The 18,095-nt window shown below is 54.6% G+C and overlaps 5 protein-coding genes across 5 annotated transcripts; 2 read left to right on the top strand and 3 right to left on the bottom strand.

The window, feature by feature from the left end:
- Positions 1 to 66: 66 nt before the first annotated feature.
- On the top strand, positions 67 to 3,337 carry W97_06402 (uncharacterized protein; the record flags this gene model as incomplete). The annotated part of the gene is made up of 3 exons (XM_007784276.1): positions 67 to 127; positions 284 to 427; positions 483 to 3,337. 3 exons carry the CDS (start codon positions 67 to 69, stop codon positions 3,335 to 3,337), a joined length of 3,060 nt encoding a protein of 1,019 aa, XP_007782466.1.
- Positions 3,338 to 4,745: 1,408 nt separating this feature from the next.
- On the bottom strand, positions 4,746 to 5,676 carry W97_06401 (uncharacterized protein; the record flags this gene model as incomplete). The annotated part of the gene is made up of 3 exons (XM_007784275.1): positions 4,746 to 5,028; positions 5,116 to 5,200; positions 5,427 to 5,676. The coding sequence occupies 3 exons, from the start codon at positions 5,674 to 5,676 to the stop codon at positions 4,746 to 4,748; spliced, it is 618 nt and encodes a 205-aa protein (XP_007782465.1).
- A 361-nt stretch (positions 5,677 to 6,037) lies between these two features.
- W97_06400 (glutathione reductase (NADPH)) lies at positions 6,038 to 7,612 on the bottom strand (the record flags this gene model as incomplete). The annotated part of the gene is made up of 3 exons (XM_007784274.1): positions 6,038 to 6,221; positions 6,277 to 7,413; positions 7,464 to 7,612. 3 exons carry the CDS (start codon positions 7,610 to 7,612, stop codon positions 6,038 to 6,040), a joined length of 1,470 nt encoding a protein of 489 aa, XP_007782464.1.
- Positions 7,613 to 13,331: 5,719 nt separating this feature from the next.
- On the top strand, positions 13,332 to 14,552 carry W97_06399 (uncharacterized protein; the record flags this gene model as incomplete). The annotated part of the gene is made up of 3 exons (XM_007784273.1): positions 13,332 to 13,945; positions 14,035 to 14,329; positions 14,451 to 14,552. 3 exons carry the CDS (start codon positions 13,332 to 13,334, stop codon positions 14,550 to 14,552), a joined length of 1,011 nt encoding a protein of 336 aa, XP_007782463.1.
- A 2,293-nt stretch (positions 14,553 to 16,845) lies between these two features.
- On the bottom strand, positions 16,846 to 17,978 carry W97_06398 (uncharacterized protein; the record flags this gene model as incomplete). The annotated part of the gene is made up of 3 exons (XM_007784272.1): positions 16,846 to 17,392; positions 17,465 to 17,880; positions 17,943 to 17,978. The coding sequence occupies 3 exons, from the start codon at positions 17,976 to 17,978 to the stop codon at positions 16,846 to 16,848; spliced, it is 999 nt and encodes a 332-aa protein (XP_007782462.1).
- Positions 17,979 to 18,095: the final 117 nt, after the last annotated feature.

Genomic DNA, 18,095 nt, shown 5'->3' with positions numbered 1-18,095 from the left:
GCGCTGGGACTGCAACCTGCAACCCTCCGGTATACTCGGCAACCAGGTCGGAGTAGACGGGATAAGATGGCGACTCGAGCGCAGCTGATGGAGCAAGCGCGACCTGGCGACATATTACAAGTTCTATGTCAGTGCCCTCATGGTCCTCAATTGGTCTGTCGAGGCCTGGTGCGGTGCGAAGGCCCAGCTGCGGATATCAAACCGAGTCCCAGCGACTGGGCCCCGACAGACCCGCGACCTCTACTGCTCGAAACGCGATAACCCAGTAACTGATGCTCAGCAGATGAGTTCTCGGCACGCAGCGCCGATGAGTTGAGCTTAGCCAAAGGCGATCGAATCGAGTTGATCGAGCGCGATGATGACTTCGGCGACGGCTGGTTCCTTGGGAGGCACTTGAGCAATGGCAACACTGGGCTCTTTCCGGAGTGTAAGTTTGGCGGGACACAGGACGCGGTGCAGAGCTTAACCAAATCCCTTCGCAGCATACACTCAACCGGCTCCGCGACCGCCCACGAACTCAAATCTTTTCCACCGCCCTAAGCCCCAGAACCCCGTGCAGCCCGCACCAACCTCAATCGAAACTCAGGCTGCAAGTCAAGATCGCACCGCTTATCCTGCACCTCTCGTCGAGCAACGATCTCTGTCGTCGCAGAGACCGAGTGAGCCATCGCTTCCGCCTTCGCAAGTCGAAAGCTACCCCACAGCGGCCGCGAGCGCAGCAGCACCATCGTATTTCGCAGCCACTCCACCTGCCATGGCTGCAGGCCTCAGATCTTCGGTCGCGTCGACCGCGCCCCGCGCCCTCAGCCTCACAATAGGTGGCTCAGAGAGCAGTCCAGTCATGAACGAAACCCTCAGCGTGATCAACGAACACATCACAGACATGCATACACCGCGTCACAGCTTGATCGGGGGAGATCGACGAGGCACGAATGACTCTGGGAGCGATTACAGCAGCGGGAACCGACTTTCACGCATCGCCGGCCATGAAACGGACGAGGAAGAGCAAAATCTGCATACCGAGGAGGAAGTGCTGTCGTGGACGCCTGCTCGCGTTGCGGAATATTTGGAGGACGTAGGCGTCGAGCGAAAGCATTGCGAGGTGTTCTTGGACCAGGAGATCTCTGGGGAGGTCTTACTCGCAATGGACCAATCCTCGATCTTTCTCAAGGAGTTCGACCTAGGACCCGTAGGGCGAAGGCTAAGAACGTGGCACAAGATAAAAGCGTTGCAGACCGAGGTTAAGAGTGTTCCTCGTGGTCCTCCGAGCATGTCGGACTATTCTGCTACGGAAGAACCGATCAATGATGCCGCGCGTAACCGAAGTACCTCGACAAGCGCGGTCTTGCCTCGCATACCCAGTCTTATGGAGAGTTCGAACGCGAGAGGTACAAGCCGGCAGAGCGCACAAAGGAACAGTTCTCAGCCGCAACCCGTACATTCAGAGTACGCCCCTTCATGGTCGAGCACCTCTCATGCGCCTGGTGTGGAGGATCCCAAGCGCCCGTCAGCTGCGTCAGTTCGCGATCTCAACCACAGTCGCAGACATTCATCCATTGATCACGCAGCAAGCCAAGAAACACCGAACTCAATCACTGGGATTCCCCAATCTGCCTCACCCGTCAGAACTTCCCACACGAAGCATCCCTCGTTTGATCGAAATTGGACTATGGGTAACATCCTGAAACCATTGATAAATGGCAGACCTACATCATCCTCGCACATGTATTCGCTCAGCTCGGATGACAAGCGGCGAGAACCGTCCGCTGGGGAACATGGTATGAGTACAGTCACTCCGCAAGAACTTGACCGTGGCTACTTCTCTGGACCTGAGAACGACCATCGCGGCACCCGCAACAAACTACGCAAGGGGAGCTGGGACCACTCCCGCAAGTCGAGTCTGACCGCGGACAACAGGCGGCGAAGCTCTACGCTCAACACACACAGTAAAGTAGGCGGTACTGAGTCCGTCCGCGACAGTATTGCTTCCATAACATCCCCGGCTGCTCAAACTTACTATGGCACGAACCATCGCAAGAGTCAGCGCGCGTCAAGCGGTCCGGAATTCAGCAAGCAGATGAAGGTGTACAAGGACCTTCCACCTACAGTCACTAAACTGGACTACAACCACTCGCCCAGTATCGACGCCGTTGCGGCTTCGCCAAACTTAGGGGGAAGCGATACTTCATCGATTGGCCGAGCCTCGCCTTCACCCGGGCTTGCAAGTCAGACTTTCTTTGCGAAGAAGAAAGCGATGGGGCTTCGAGCGATCTCAGATGCGATCACCGGAAACGAAAAGGCATTCGCTACTTCGCCTGATGTCGTTACCCTCATACCGTCGCCCGTCAAAGAATCGCCACTCCAGTCTCCCTCACGGACCGGCTCAAGCACCCCGTCTGCAACCTCCAAAAGCATTGATCTTGAGAATGTCGACCCTTCAAAGAGCGCCGATGGCAGTTCCGGCGGCCTAACGCCGACCCTAGGGACCGCTCGCCGGAAGACCAAAAAGACGACTAGCGCGTATACCCGCGGGCTGCAGAAAAAGAGTCCACAGGAGCAGATGGTGGGCTGCGACTACAGCGGCTGGATGAAGAAAAGATCGTCGAACCTCATGACCACGTGGAAGACGCGACTGTTCGTGCTCCGGGGCCGACGGCTTTCGTACTACTACTCCGAAACCGACACGGAAGAGAAGGGCCTAATCGACATCTCCTCTCACCGCGTGCTCCCCGCAAACAACGAGCGCATAACCGGCTTCCACGCCACCCTAACCGGCGCAACCTCGTCCCCGACCTCACCCCACAACACCTCTCTCTCGACCACGGCCGCAGCCGACGCCGCCGCGGCCGCGACCGCGAACCCCGGCACGAACGTCGCGACGGGCATGTTCATCTTCAAGCTGGTCCCGCCCCGCAGCGGCCTCTCCAAAGCGGTCAACTTCACGAAGCCGACCGTGCACTACTTCGCCGTCGAGAACGTGCACCAGGGCCGTCTGTGGATGGCGGCGCTCATGAAGGCGACGATCGATCGAGACGAGACCAAGGAGGTTATCAGCACGTACCAGCAGAAGACGATTTCGTTGGCGAAGGCGAGGGCGCAGCATCAGCGGCCGCCGGCGCTCATGGAGACGGATGATGAGGCGAAAAAGGAGAAGAGTGGAGGGAAGGGGCTGGGGCTGTTGGGCTTGGATGATGCGAAGTTGGATCCGGGGGGTGGGGGGGTGGATGATGAGGAGAAGAAGGAGGAGGGGAGCTTCGATGCGTCAAGCGTGGCGTTGCCGGGGTCTGGGCCGGGCTCGTTCGATGATGGGGGTGAGCGGAAGACTGGTGTGGCGTGATTCGCCATTACTGGAGTCGTTCGCATCACCCTCGCTCTGACTCAATCGTTATTTGGCTGATTGGACGAGAGAGTATCGCACAAAGCGTCGCGGAATTTTGTTTCCAGGCTTCGTGCATCAATCCGGTCGTGTTCGCCAACGTCTATGCCGGCTCTTGGGATACAGTGGGACATGGCAGTGTGAGTCCCTGTCCACGAATCCCATGCCATAGTACTCCAGAGTTCCTCATTCTGTGAAGTTACCGAGGGGCGTTTAGTGGACGGGACTGTTCTTGGTTCAAAAAGCCTCATCTCCTTTTGAAAAAGTCAGCCCGGCGCGGATGTCTGATCTACTTGCTTCCAATCTACTTACCGCACATATCACGCATCTCTGTATATTATCTTGCGAGGACCGAAGGGAACAGATGTGAAAAATATCTGCAATCTGACAGGCCAAGAGGGTCAGAAGAGAATCTGGACTTCTCTTATCATGGCCGCTGCTCAGATGCACAAGTGGACTCTTGGTCTATGATCATTGACTGCGTACCCCTTGAGATACCTCAGAGTGGCCGCCTTAATGTGCCTTGACTATCTCACCATGTAACGCCGACGTTTTGGAATCTGTACGAGTGAGAATTCTAAGAGTTACTACTCGAGACATCTAACGTGGTGTGCGCTGAATAACTGCGGCATGGTTGGAAGGTTTTGCTCGCCTGCGGCGTCAACCGCTTGTACCTTCTGCGCATACCGCGATACCCACTCGCTGCATCTAAATCCGCAGTGGGCTCAGATGTCTTCCCCTGTCCATTTTTTTCGTACGTGTTTGCTCTCTGATTACAGGACTTCCCTCTGCCTCACATGCTAGGTCAAATCTCTAGCGTCCTTTAGTTTGGACGTCGTTGGTCGTATGCAACGTGAAAACAAGGTCTGGTAAAGAATGCGTGATCTTGTGAAAAGCGATGTTCAGAGAAGAAAACGAGACGTGCGCTCTTAATTCTTACCTTTTCGATCGCATCAGGGCAGTCTTTTGAGCTTGAAAGCAGTGCTGTATGAGACAGATTTCTCTGGCCTGTTGACAGGGTATTGTGGCTTCCTCGTCACGTGGCGAGAGGGCGGCCATGGTACACGTAGCGCCCTGTATCCCGGCGAAGACTGCTACGGCCTGTAGATGTTAAGGGGAAGACAAGCTAGCTTCAAGACGTATTACGCAGTGTTACAAGGCCGGGAAAACGGAATGTCTAGTGATGAAGTATGTGCAAGTAGTACAGGTATCCAGTTCCGCGTAATGAGCATCTCCATCCTCTCACCTCACGACCCTCACCCGTACTGTCCGCCTGCCTGTTTTTCAACCCTAGCCCACCACACATCCTACACCCACCATGTCTGCCTCACGCCCAACCGCAACCTCACCCTGTCCCCGTTTGAGTCCATCAGACGTCCTTATGATGCACCTGCGCATCCGGCGCCGGAGCGCTGGTCCTGTAGCCAACGACCTTCATCCTGCCGAGCATCTCGCCAATAGAGAAGAACCCAATACACTCAGCAGCGACCACGCCTGCGGCCGCCATGTCCTGTCCGCTAACGTTGCGCATCCGGCTGAGTATGTTTGTGGGCTGCGCCGCGCTGGAGGTGGCGGTCTGCGAGAACAACGAGGCGGGATGTCTGAGGGCGTTGATCATGGGTTGCATGTATGACTGGAAGGCGGACATGGATCTGATGGGCAGATAGTGGTCAGTTGAATTGCTGCGGTGGTCTTGTAGAGACGGGAGATGGGGCACGGAGGGGGCTGGGGGAGCTTACGGTGGGCTCATTTTGCGGGCTTCGAAGACCATCTTTGCGAGCTCGAGGCCGACTCTGCCGTAGTACATCGTCGGTGGTATCAATGCTGCGATGGGTTACAGTCAGCTCTGTTGCGGTTTGTGACGAGTGCCGGGGGTGACACGGGGTACGAAGCCGCAAGACTACCGCCAGATCGCAACCACACGTAGCAATTGAGACCTCACACGACACGCCGTTGCTCGCCACAGAGCTCCGGTACGTTACGAGAGCTCTACCAAAGCGGTTGCCAAAGCGATTGATGCTGTCCCAAGCTTATCTGCTCGATTACTCACATTGCACGAAGCCAATCATCCTCCCAGTCCTGCCACCTATGCTGGACACGGCGCCTCCAAGCCTACTGACCATGCCGCCAGCGCTCGAAGACACCCTCGTCAGGCCCTCGGACGCCTTGGACGTGGCCTGCGAGGTCTTCGGCTTGATCGAGCCGGTCGCGTCGGGAATAGTAGATGCATTGCGGAGGCCTGCGCGGCGGGCGGCGAATGGCGAGTGCCGGAGCACCGCGCGCGATGCTGCGAAAGACATTGTGAAGACTGGAGCGGAGGGGAGATGTCGGCGTCGACTGTGAGCTCTCTCCCGGTTGATGCTGGTCGTGGTGGAGGTCCTGGTCGTCCTGGTCGTCCGAGCTCGCAGTTTTGCTCCGGGACTTGGACATCTTGGCGGCCGCTGCTGGAAGAACAAGAACAGCTGGGCCCGACATGTCACCGAGGAGCAATGCATCATATCACAATACACGGAAGAGGACTCTCAGAGTCTGTTTTAGGGGTTGATACAGACACTTGCTACACGCTGTCCGTCTCTGATGTGACTAAGGACGATCATCGCAGTTGTAGCTGAGTATTGCAGTACTATCCAGATCCAGGAGGCAGCTCAGCATCGGCAACCCTCACTTCATGGTGACAATCTCTTCCGCGCTCGTAGGGTGTATAGCTACGCAGCTGTCAAAATCCTTCTTGGTCGCTCCCATCTTCATGGCCACGCCGAATCCCTGCAGTATCTCGACGCTGCCCTCTCCCAAGATGTGCAATCCAACAACCTTCTCCTCTGGCCCGGCACAAACGATCTTGTACCTGTACAGTGGTTAGCGCCCAGTAGGGCAGCCCCTCGAGGTTCTCTTAGACTCACTCTGTAGGATGCTTTGCTTTCTCTTCCGGAGGGAAGATATCGAAGAACATCGAAGCGAACTTCGTGTGATAAACCTTGACACTATCCCTGCCGAACTTGCCAACAGCTTCTGGTTCTGTCAGACCGATGGTGCCCACTTCCGGATGCCCGAAGACGACAGTGGGTACATTACTGTACTCTAGCTTCGACGCCTTCAAATGTGGCGGACCGAAAAGGCGATTCCCAAGCTGGCGACCTGCAGCGATGGCGACTGGCGTCAGTTCCATCTGTCCAGTGACATCGCCGAGCGCGTAGATGCCGTCGACACTGGTATTTTGGAAGTCATCCACCTCGATGTGACCAGTCTGTGTGAGATTGACACCGGCGCTTGCAAGGTCCAAGTCCTGGACTTCGGGTACCCGACCAATGGCCCAGAGAAGTTCGTCGAAGTGGAACTCCTCGTCGTCGACAGTGGTAAGCTTCAATCTTTTCTCCGGTACTGGAGGTTCGCATTGCTTCTCGCGGATGTCGCCGTTGGGCAGTCCTCTCCTAGCGTTGTCAAGCCGCTCAACTTTTTTCACGCCGTTGAAGTTTCTGTGAATGACAACTCCGGCATCTTCGTATCGCTTCGTCAAGGTCTTTTGAATCATTGGGTCGAACTTCCGCAGGAAAGTTTCCCCTCTGATGAACATGTGAACCTCAACTCCCATTGCATTCAGCACACCTGCGAGCTCGACTGCGATGTATCCTGCGCCAACAACCGCGATGTTTCGCGGAAGATGCTCGATGTCGAAGAACCCATCACTGGTAATGCCGTGGTGCGAGCCTTCAATGTCTTTCGGCACGACAGGGTAACCGCCCGTCGCTATGAGTATATGGGGTGCCGTGAACCTGGACTTCCCACTCCCGTCTTGCAACTCCACTTCCAGCTCCTTTGATCCCTTGAAGGTGGCCGTGCCGCGGACAAGCTCGATACCTTCTCGATTCCAATTGGTTTCGTATCCGGCGCTAGTTTTGCGAATCTGCGCATCTCGCTTGCGCTTGAATTCATCAAAGTGGAACGGGATGTCCTTTGGGATATCGTAGCCGTATGTAACCCCATTATGCAGCATCTCATTCACGGACGCAAAAAACCATGTCATCTTCTTCGGGACACAGCTGCCTCAAGACTCAGCATTGACCAAGATGCCATTCGAGGATGGCCATACCCGACGTTGACGCAGCAGCCCCCTGAAGGTCCATTTTCGATGAGTAGCGTCTTCGCGCCGTACCAGCCGGCCGCACGACGTGCAGCCCCACTGCCTCCGCTGCCGCCTCCGATGACGATGTAGTCGTATGCCTTTGCAGCTGAGCTCATTTTGAATCTGCACTGCTGGTAACTGCCCGCCACGAGACTTATCCACGGGCAGCTTTTGTTCCTGATCAGACGGAGATTAAACGCTGGTGGTAGTCGTGTCAGGATTTGTGCGTAGAGTGGCATCGCGCAATGTGGCGCTTAGCTCTTTATATATTCACATTATAAATACAAAACAAGCCAGTGAGGTGGCCTGCGCGTGTTATGCCTCGGTGTTGCGATGCTGACGGGCTTGCTGACGGTGCAGTTGCAGATGCGCGAGCCAAGGCTTGGCAGCAGCATCATACGAGAGTTGGCGTATCAACCTGGGTACTTTGTCTTTGCTGACAACTGATGGTATTCTGTTAAAGAATGTAACGACATATCGAGAGGGATCACGCTCGTCCGTGCAACGAATGAAGCGAGACGTTTTGTGATCAGAATCTTTATCGTTTGGAAAACCCGTTTGCCTAATCTGAACGAATAGAATACTCTGGTTTGACGCAGCATGGATGATTGCCAAGCAGACAGAGAGAGAGAATTTGGCACAATTCACGGAGTCGGGTCTGTGAGAAGGCTGCCTTAGGATTCAACAGCATGATGAACTAGCTCGAAACGTAGATGACATGATAGGAACGCTGGTAATGCGACTGTAACTCCCCTAGATGTTCTTGGGGTCTCAAGTGATATTGGCATGCAAGTTTCAGGCCTATAATATATTTCCGGAACCTAAAATGCCATTCTGTTCGTCCTATGCCGGTAGAATCAGATTTGAATAAGGGCCTTCGGGAAATAAACGAGGTACTCACGCAGATGACTAATGCGCCGCTTTCTTGTTCTCCAATCTGCCTAGTAACTCTTGGAGACGTATCTGTGGGCTCAGATATTGCTTTTACCGCTGCTCATTGATCAACGATGGACTGAGCAACCATCGACAATCGATGATCGCGAGGAAGTATCCGTCCAGCATTCGTGTGACAGCTTCTCTATTCCTATTCATGGTCGAGTGGCTTCGTATCTTGTTGCGCATGATGACTGTTGACAGTGCAGGAGAGTGTTCCGGTCCGTGGACAAATTGCAGGAGTCAACTTCGACGGGTGTCTTACCGTTGATGCTCTGTCAGCGCTACTTGGTTATTAGAAGGGCGCCGGCGCCCGCTGGGTGCAGTCGATGTCTGTATGTCTTGGGTAGACACGTCGAAGCTCGGACTTCAGGGTCCGCTACTTGATTATTCGGCGGGATTGCACAACGGGATCGGGAACACCACCTGATACTCCGGCAATGAATGACGATTGATGCGAGTAAATACAAATGGTACAGTACCTACAGCACTTTCATCCAAGTGCTCCACCAAGATTACGGAGGCGTCCTTTGGGCTACAGCGCTTCAATACGATGATGACCTCTGCCGGCCTTGGGCACCTCCCTTTGAGAATTTTTCTCTGCGGCGGAAGAAGTCCATCCTGGATGACGGTCCCGTTCCGGCCCTTGAGCGGATCGGGCCGTTAGTGAGGGTTCTAGTCTGGCCGCTGGGAGGAGGCCCCTGAGATACTTTGAGAAAGCTATTGTTGAGGTGACAACAGCTGAACACGATAAAATATCAGAATTACGTGGCTTTTTATGATGTTTCTCCAGGTAGATGTACCTGTATGCGAGGCGAACCGATCTCTTACGGCGTACCAGACCATTGGCTCCCTCCTCCCCTGTCTGGATTGACGGGACACAGGCCGCCATCAAAGCAGTAGCCGCGTCTCGGGAGCGCCGATGCGACTTGAGTAGTGCTGCGGCGGGACAATGCGCAGAGGATGGTGAATTGCCGGGCTTCGAACCGCGTCCAGCTAACTTGAACCCAGCTCAAGCCTTGTTCACATGCTCAATCCCCGGGTTGCTGCTCTACGGCCCCTGCGAGACCGTCCCTGCAGCGATTCCTCGCAAGCGAGCTCGGAGAAGGCTGCTTGTTGTTTTTTCTGTGCGGACGATCTCAGTTTTGCGAACCGATGCGGTGCCGGTACAGGTTGCTGCTCAGAAGGCCGCAGGTCGTTCTAGACCAACTGAATATCGCCTCTGCGATGGCATTAGCAACACAGCACTAACCGGAGCTCGACGCGAACGTCAAGAAGTGAGTGTCCGTAGAGTTGTTGATTGAGTCGCGCTGATGTTCGCTGTATGAGACTCGCACAAAGACGGGAAACCAGGCATTCGACCCAAGCCTCCGATGGTTTCATGATATGCATCGCTCTCCGACCGCGACATACAGTCCTTGAACATTCCCGAGCATGCTCATCGAACGATCCCAGGCAATCTTCAACCCTTTCAAGAGGTGTCCGGGTCAAAATAGGCTCTTAAGCTTTGGGATCGCACAAGTTATCTCTCTGAAGACCGGACGCTTGCAATAAAGAAGTAGACCAACTCGAGGTTATACGATACTAGATGCGACGTGTTGCTACGGAGCTAGCTTGTTGTGAAAGTGGTCTGCTAGAGATACGAACTTGCTTCCTAGTACGTGGAAGAGCTACGACAGCAGCGTGCAGATTACCGGAAAACTCGGATGCAGATGCTGGCTCATGGTCATGAGCGTCCACACGGTTCTACGGCGGGAATTATATTGCTTGAGGGAAGACCACGTTATGGCCCCAGGAGGGGCACCACAATCTGATGGCGCCGCGCCATATAGTCCGGCTGCGAGAACAATATACGTGCTGGGTTCCGCTCAAGGGCGAGGTTTGTGTACATTCATCAGCGTGTAGCTTCATGTCCACATCTTTAGTCTTGCTGCATTGCTTGACGCGGCACCCTTCGTCTGCTTTGTTCGCCACATTCCAGACGGTCTTCGTATATTGTATGAGTCTCCATGCTGATGCTGCACAGTTGCCGCGAAGAATTTTAGCTCGCAATGATGCTGCGGTTGACTCATACTGTTGTCCACACAAGGTCTTCAGTATTATCCTTAGCTACCTGGCCGCTACAACAGTCGGTACTTCCAGTCTGATGGACGTTTCGTGTGTCGGCCCGACAGCAGCTTACAAAAGCAAATACACGAAGAACGTTTACTTTCCGCCGCGTCTGCGCGAGACCGACGTGTCGTCCGTGCCTTCTGAAGTACGCAATGAGGTTTGTCGAGAGACTTGTACTGGCTTCGCGTTCACAGCGGTCGCGGTACTTTACGAGGGGAATACAAGTTTATATGCGAGTCACGGAGAAAAGGCCGACCCTCTCGTCATCGCTCGGCCACGTGTGACCCTAAGAAGCTGCCTGGTCGCTGTTCGGGCATCCACGCACTACAACCCCCCCGCAGTTGCCTCCATTGTACTTACGCCTCCTAGAATATCGGCTCTGCCGTGGCTGGTTGCTTCGCTTCGTCCATCCATCTACAGGGCATGCACACCTCTCCGCCACATCCCATTCGGGATCACCCGCAAGATCCGAAATGAGGTCAAGAGTCGATCGTTCCTTGCAGCATGCGTAATGCCAGTCATCCTACCCAACGCAATGGGACGAATCGACTGTTGGAGGTCGCGGCTGCAGGAGTCAGCGAATGACTGGCCGGACTTAGATATTTCGATATATGTATATAATCTCCAGGCTTGGTTTCCATCTGCGCTTCAGTCCCGTCCTTTAGTCGTGCTACTTCGAGCGTAAGATTACATAAGCCTCTGATAACATGACTGAGGTACCTCTGCTGCAAGATGCGTGCCTCAGAGGCACGTTAAACACACGGTACTGTCGGTCGGGGTTGTATGCCAATGCCGCTAATGTTACCGACGCTGGAGCGAGCGGAACATGGTGGCGTCCAACAGAAATAATCCGTGATATGCCGGCCTGCGAGCCTGCTGCACAGCTGCACAGCTGCATGGGAGACCTCGTCGCAGGTGCGGTCTTCAGTCGGGGTTTGACTCCCGCTGCAGTCTGCCTATCACAGTTGCATACATGCATCGGAACGGGGGAAGAGTTACACGCGGTCGATCCTTACAGATGCTCCGGGTCCATGCGGTTTACTGGGTATCATGTTGCTGACCTGCTACTCGTTGTTGACCTGGCGTGGAGGGACACGACGTGCGTAGTCTCCGTTCTACCAAACGTTATGCCGAGTCGCAAAAGGAAGGTCAGTGAGAATGGCGACATCCTTCGCGACCACCAGCGGCAGGACAACCCACCGCGGCACTCGTCAGCACGAGCCTGAGATCTTGTTTGCTGCCGAGAGACGGGTTTGGTGGATAGATCGGCGTTGCCAGAATGCAGGTAGGACTGGTTGAACCGTCGTTGGTCACGCGTTTGCTGCACATCAAGCGAGGTGACCACTGGTTCTGAGGTCGAACACTACTGCGTGCATTATTGACGGCGGTTGCCGGGAATAGGGATCCTCCAACGCTGCAGGCGATGCTCGGAGCTCAGCACTTGACGTACGATCTAAGATCTATGGGCGAGGTGGTGTCCGGCACTTGGAAGCTCCAGGCCATCGTGAGGATACTATGATGGTTCGGCAGCCAGGCGACGACGTTGAGCCGCTCGACATAGTGCGCATCCTTCAGTGCTCACGAGCCCTCCTTTACGCCGGTCTGTCCTTTGCAAGAGAGACCCACCATCCGCACTGAGGCGCAAGGGCTCCGGAGTAGCCACAAATACAGGCCCATGTCCAGCGCCGGCCGGTGGTTCGCCGTTGATACAGGGTCTTAGCCGACAGCTTAGTTGATGCCTGCCCTGTAAACTACTTGTCTCGATCACGCCAGCTCGGCCGGGGTGGGTGCCTCTTACCATTTTCAAAGAAGAGTGCAGAACTGGTGGAGACGTTCCGGCGTCTTCGGTTTGCAGCGCCGGCGGATTGCTGGACGAACTGCAGATGGGGCTAGACATTGCTCGTGCTCCCCGAGGGTTACCAAATCAACCAACAGCCGCGCTTTTACGGACCATCATATGATAGCCAAATGTCAATGTCTCAGACAGCGGTTGCCAATCGCTACTGTCCGTATTATGAAGCTCAGAAACATGGAAACGAAAAGCGCTTAGGGCTAGCCCGAGGTCCGCTGCCCGTCCGATTCTGGGGACACTGGATGGGCTGGGGACGAGGGCCATAGGCTGACCGAAATGGGCAGGCGGGATCCTTGGCGCCTATCAGTTCAGCTATCCCGCAAAAAGGCTCGCGCGGTCCCAGCGATGCGAGCTCGAGGCGTTTGACCTCATGGTGCACCCTCTTGCTATGCCAAACTCTGCTAACAGCACGCTGCTGCGTCAATCTGAAATTTCAGTGCATATGGTACCCGGCACGATGTGGCTTTGGTATATAGCACCAGACGCTCCCGCCGGAGCCCTTTCTTTTCGGCCACCCAAAGTGCTCTTTAAGCAGCGATTGCGAATATGATATTCCTTTCATTTCTTTCGTTTGGTTGGGGGTGGTACATAGAGCATCTGTGGGCCGTGTTCGTGTTCCTGTTGTATGTTTGAAATTCCTCGTCCCAATGCTTTCCGTACTCCCTCCACCGGGTGCTTGCAGCCGTGAACAAGACTGATATAGGAGCAGTTTCTATCGTTTCACACGGCATTACATCAATCTATATGCATTCTGGAAACTTAAGCCGATACCGATCCCGGACAACCCGTCATATACATCGAAGGATGTTACCGCGATTATTCCAACTATTAACGGAGACGGCCATGACTTACGGCAAACAATTCGCACCGTTCTGCTTAACGATCCTTCCGAGATTATTATTTCGACCATCGATGCCAGCCATGAGCGGGCGAAGAAGATGGTCGCAGCAATTGGCTGCAAGAAGATTAAAATAGTCACGGTACCGCAAGCGAACAAGCGCCGGCAGCTGTGTCGTGCGATCCCAGAAGTAACTACAAAGATCACTCTTTTGGTTGATGACGACGTGATCTGGCCGGAGACACTGCTACCGTGGATCTTGGCGCCATTCGAGAACTCGAAAGTTGGTGGTGTCGGGACATGTCAGCGCCTGCTGCGAGAGGAAACTACGAACATGTGGAATTTCTTGGGCGCCATCTATCTGGAGAGACGAAACTTCGACTGCGGATCCTGCACGTTCATGGACGGCGGTCTTCCGTGTCTCTCTGGCCGGACAGTCGCGTACCGCACGCATATCCTCCAGGACTCGGACTTTACCTACGGCTTCACGCACGAGACATGGAGAGGCTGCCTTCTGAACGCAGACGATGATAATTTTATCACGAGGTGGATGGTCAACAAAGGCTGGAATACCTACATCCAGTACCACCGAGAGTGCGAAGTGCTCACTACCTTGGAGAGCGGGTCCCGTTATCTCAGGCAGTGCCAGCGTTGGGCGCGTAGTAACTGGCGGAGCAACTTACGGAGCATGCTGTTGGAGGGCAGTGTTTGGATGTAAGTACCCCTCCAGTTCGGGCACCTCGCGTCGGTGCCAAGCACCCCTCAACAACTACACCCAGATCGCTCACAGGCCTGAACACTAGACGACATCCATGGAGCTCTTACGCAGTCTTCCAAACGACGTTAACGGCCGGTGCAATCTATGATCTGTTCATGTTCTTCAGCCTCGGACTAGCCTCGGCCGACTCGGAATGGTCGCCGTATTGGGCGCTAATCATGACCAGCCTCGCTGTGTTTTGGGTCTTTACGAAGATCTCGAAAGTGTCCGGTCACTACCTCCGATATCCCTCTGACATCTGCTACGTCCCTCTGCAAATTGCGTTCGGCATCTTTCACACCTTTTGCATTAAGATTCCAGCGTTCTGCACCATGAATGAGGTAAGCGGCCCTTTTCTACCTTGGTTCGCAACTATTTGTTCCACTGTTCTCGGCCGCCACCGTTCCCGATACCCCGCACACCTCTCGCATCTCTTGAAGCTAACCACTTTGCCTTTATCAGACGACATGGGGAAGCAGAGAAGGCGCGGATACGGACAACGCGTACAGACTGCAGCGGCTACCACCTCGTACCAACGATGCTCGTCGTTTATCAGAAAAGTGATTCTTGTGTTTCCCTATGTTGCTTCGTCGTATGCTACTACGTTTTTGCGAATTTGCTTGTCTCAGAGACAGACCGCACGATACCCTCATATGACGAATTTGCTTCCGATCCCGAGCCGCGCAGGCACGGAAAAGTTACATTCATCTGTTGTTGCAGCGCATAGAGCGCTGGCCGGCGACAAAAGTTGTTGAGGGCAAAGCGACGGCGTTTCGGGGGCGAGCCTTTGGTAGCATTTCCTGTATCGGGGTCCGCTGGCGTTGAGAAAGACTGCATCTTCACATGTACTTTACGCGGCACACGTCCGCCTAGTAAGTTAATGAACGGCCTGTCTCTGCATGTTTCACTTCGATCCGGCATCGGATCGGCGCGACTAGGTACAGCTCCAGTGCTGACGCGTTGCGAACGGGTTGGCCGCCAACGCACCGGTAGCGCGATGTGGTGGTGGGGATCTTAGTCTGGGACGGTGGCTGTTCGAGACGGCTGCATCCCTGGCCATCGAGAACCGTCACCCTTGGCACAAGCCACTTGCACAGAACGTGGAAGCGTCTCTGAGGAGCGATATCTCGAGGACACCCTTCTCGTGCAGCACGAAGCTGGAGCGTAGGTTCTTCCGCTGCCGGTGCTGCTCGCCTAGACAGGACCCAAAGGTCCACTGTTGCTGCATCGGTTACGAACTGCAATATTCAGCACAAGCTTCGCCTGGAGCAACACACATTGCAGCCAGCCGGCTGGTCCTTGCTTTGGCCGGAGCTAAGAGCAGCGGGACGTTGGAGGCGCTGTGTGTGAAGAAGCACTGGTGCGAATGTGCTCCCTTTAGCCGTGCCCTGTCCTTACTAGGGCTCACTGGGGATGTGGAGGCCAGATAATGGACGCCATCGAGTTCGGAGACGAGGGCTTGAGGCCGCGCGAGGTCCCGCTCGTGCGGCCTGCAGCGAAGGTGGAGAGACACGAGTGAACTACACTACTCCACTCGCAGCGAGTCTTTCGGCATCGATTATCCAATCTGCAGCCAGTCGGCGTACGGCCGGTAGCTTGGAGCGAAGTCTAGATTGATTCAAAGTTCGGTACCGTTTCAATCTCACACTGACGAGTTACACGCCATCCGCTGGCTGACGCGGTTGTAGTCAATTTAGCCGCCAAAATAAGGGTTCTGGCCATGACTCGGGGAGAGGTGAAGCCTGCCTGCAACGGAACCCCCGATTCTCCACAATGCTCGTCATTTCCGGCGCCCCGTCCCGTCTCGAGCCTTTTCTCGCATTGCGCGCGTATCATGTTCGGCGGCCGGGAGCGGAACGGGGGAGGGAACTTGTGTCGATGTGTGCGACAGCCGAACCTTGAATTCTGCCCTGTTACTTGTTCTGCACTAGATCTCCCCTCAACCAGCGAGGCTAGTCTAGTATCCCGTCAATTTCACCTGGTACTCGAACGACAGATCAGCAGGGAAGAGCATGGGACATTGCAGGGCGCTACAGCAAGCTTCCAGCTTTCGATTATGCAGCCTGTGTCCAACTAGAAGCCAGAAGACTACCCTCTCAGAGCTCCCATAGAGATGCGGGAGAAAATCTAGAAAGGCAGGTCAGTAGCTGGTAGAATTTTCTTGCTGGGTCAGTCAATGCTCGCTGAGGCTACTAGAGCAAATTGATGAGCTTGTCACCACTTGCTTTCCAGCAAGGGTAATAAAATCTCCGTCGCCCCGGGTATTCCCACCGTCTATCCCGCATCCATCCGAAAGCGATATCATTCTTTCTATGAGTACTCTACTCCTTGAGTCTCGAGTCTGGTATTACATCAAGGATTCAATTCTTTTCTTTCCATCCGTCGAACACGTTCTAGCAGGAAGTATTAAAACTCCCTCGACCCGCTTAGTATTCCGCTCCCCTCCATCAGCTGCAACCTTACGGCGAAGTTCGCCCCTGTGCCTGGCAACAAGGCTCTGGTGAGAGTGCTGATCCGGATCTCTGCTTCAAAAGCTTGTCTTCTCGGTATCCCCTGTGCGTGCATTGCATGAACTGCATCACTAGCGCTGTTCTTCGTCCTCAATTGTCCGGTTATCAGTGTCCTCCCCTTGGCAAGCGCCATTCACATGCCACAACAAAAAGTTTTCCACGGTTGTACTGCGGGGCTTTGGATGTTTTACCGGGCGTCAACAACAATACCGATGCATACAGGACTGTTTGCTATCTTTATGCAGAGATACAATGCATTCGGAGGACAAGCGTTCATCCACAGCATCCGAATCCTGTGGAGGCCATTACACTAGCTACAAAGCCGTTGGACTTGTCCTTAGCCGCTGCTACAAGGATTCAAGCTCGGGTAACGTCTTCTCCACAGCCTCCAATGCCTCCATCACATGTTTCCAGTTCTCCCATTCGGTCTCACCACCAGGAAGTCCTCCACTCAGTGGCAGTCTGCCGCCGTCCTTGTCCCCGAAACCGAGTACGCGACTCACAGCTTCCTTGACCCCGATTGTACCCCATTTTACAACGAGCTTCTCGCCCCCAGAAATCTTGTACTGAAGCTCCCTCATCTTCTCGAGCTGAGCAAACGACTGGTCTTCCTGGAAGAGATTGTATAGCCGTACTACAGTCTTTGGAAAGATTGCTGCGAGACCGTCAATAGCCCCGGCTCCTCCTAAGGTTAACACTGGTAACAGCTGCTGGCCTAGACCAGTGAACGTGCGGAACTGGCTGTGATCAATGTTCGGAGACAGCGCGATGAGGCCATGGTCTGCCACGTCGCCATGGGAGAGTTTGCAGCCTACGATGTTCGGATGACTGGCGAGTTTCTCCATAGTGCTGGGTGTGATGACGATATTGTTCGAGACGCCAGGGTAGTGGTATCTTTACTGCGTTTCAGCAAGGCACTCAAACTGGCGTTTCCTTCCGCTACATTCGAATATCGCTCGTACTCACACTAGAATAGGAATTGGACTTCTGTCTGCCACAGCCGTAAACCAGTCGACTATCCCTTGCTGACTCACAGCACTCGCAAAGTACCCTGGCGCAAGGCACATTCCCCACTGCGACCCTGCGTCTTTTGCGTCCTCCAAATGCTGTACAGTCTCCACTATGCTCTGCGCCGCAGTACCAGCAAGAATGGGATAGCCCTTGAATCCAGCCTTCTCGAGCTCCTCCCGTACGCCTTTCAGCACCTGCGTCCGCTCAGCGGACGTTAGATGGACGGCTTCGCCGGTCGATCCGAGGATTACTAGGCCGCGGATGCCGCTGCGCGCGAGGTGCAAAGCGTGTTTCGCTTGCGTGGAGATGTCCACGGCTGGTGTGACTGGGTCGTAGTTGGATGCGGACTTGGAGACGAAGAAGGTGGGTACCTGTTGGAGCAATCAGCTATCTGGACATACAGTGGTCCTGCATTGAGTCTGAGAGGACTTACTGGGACATATATGCCCTTAGGAGGGATTGGGGCCATTGTGTGTTGCTAGAGTGTCAATCCAAAAGGTCAAACGGCTACAGCTTGAGATATGAGGTCGGATATAAACAATACGCTCACACGACTCAACGACGAGTCCAAATTTCTCAATATCAA

Source organism: Coniosporium apollinis (genome assembly GCF_000281105.1).
Source record: "Coniosporium apollinis CBS 100218 chromosome Unknown supercont1.32, whole genome shotgun sequence".
Classification (NCBI taxonomy): Eukaryota; Fungi; Ascomycota; class Dothideomycetes; genus Coniosporium; species Coniosporium apollinis.
This window is presented reverse-complemented; position numbering and strand designations above follow the sequence as displayed.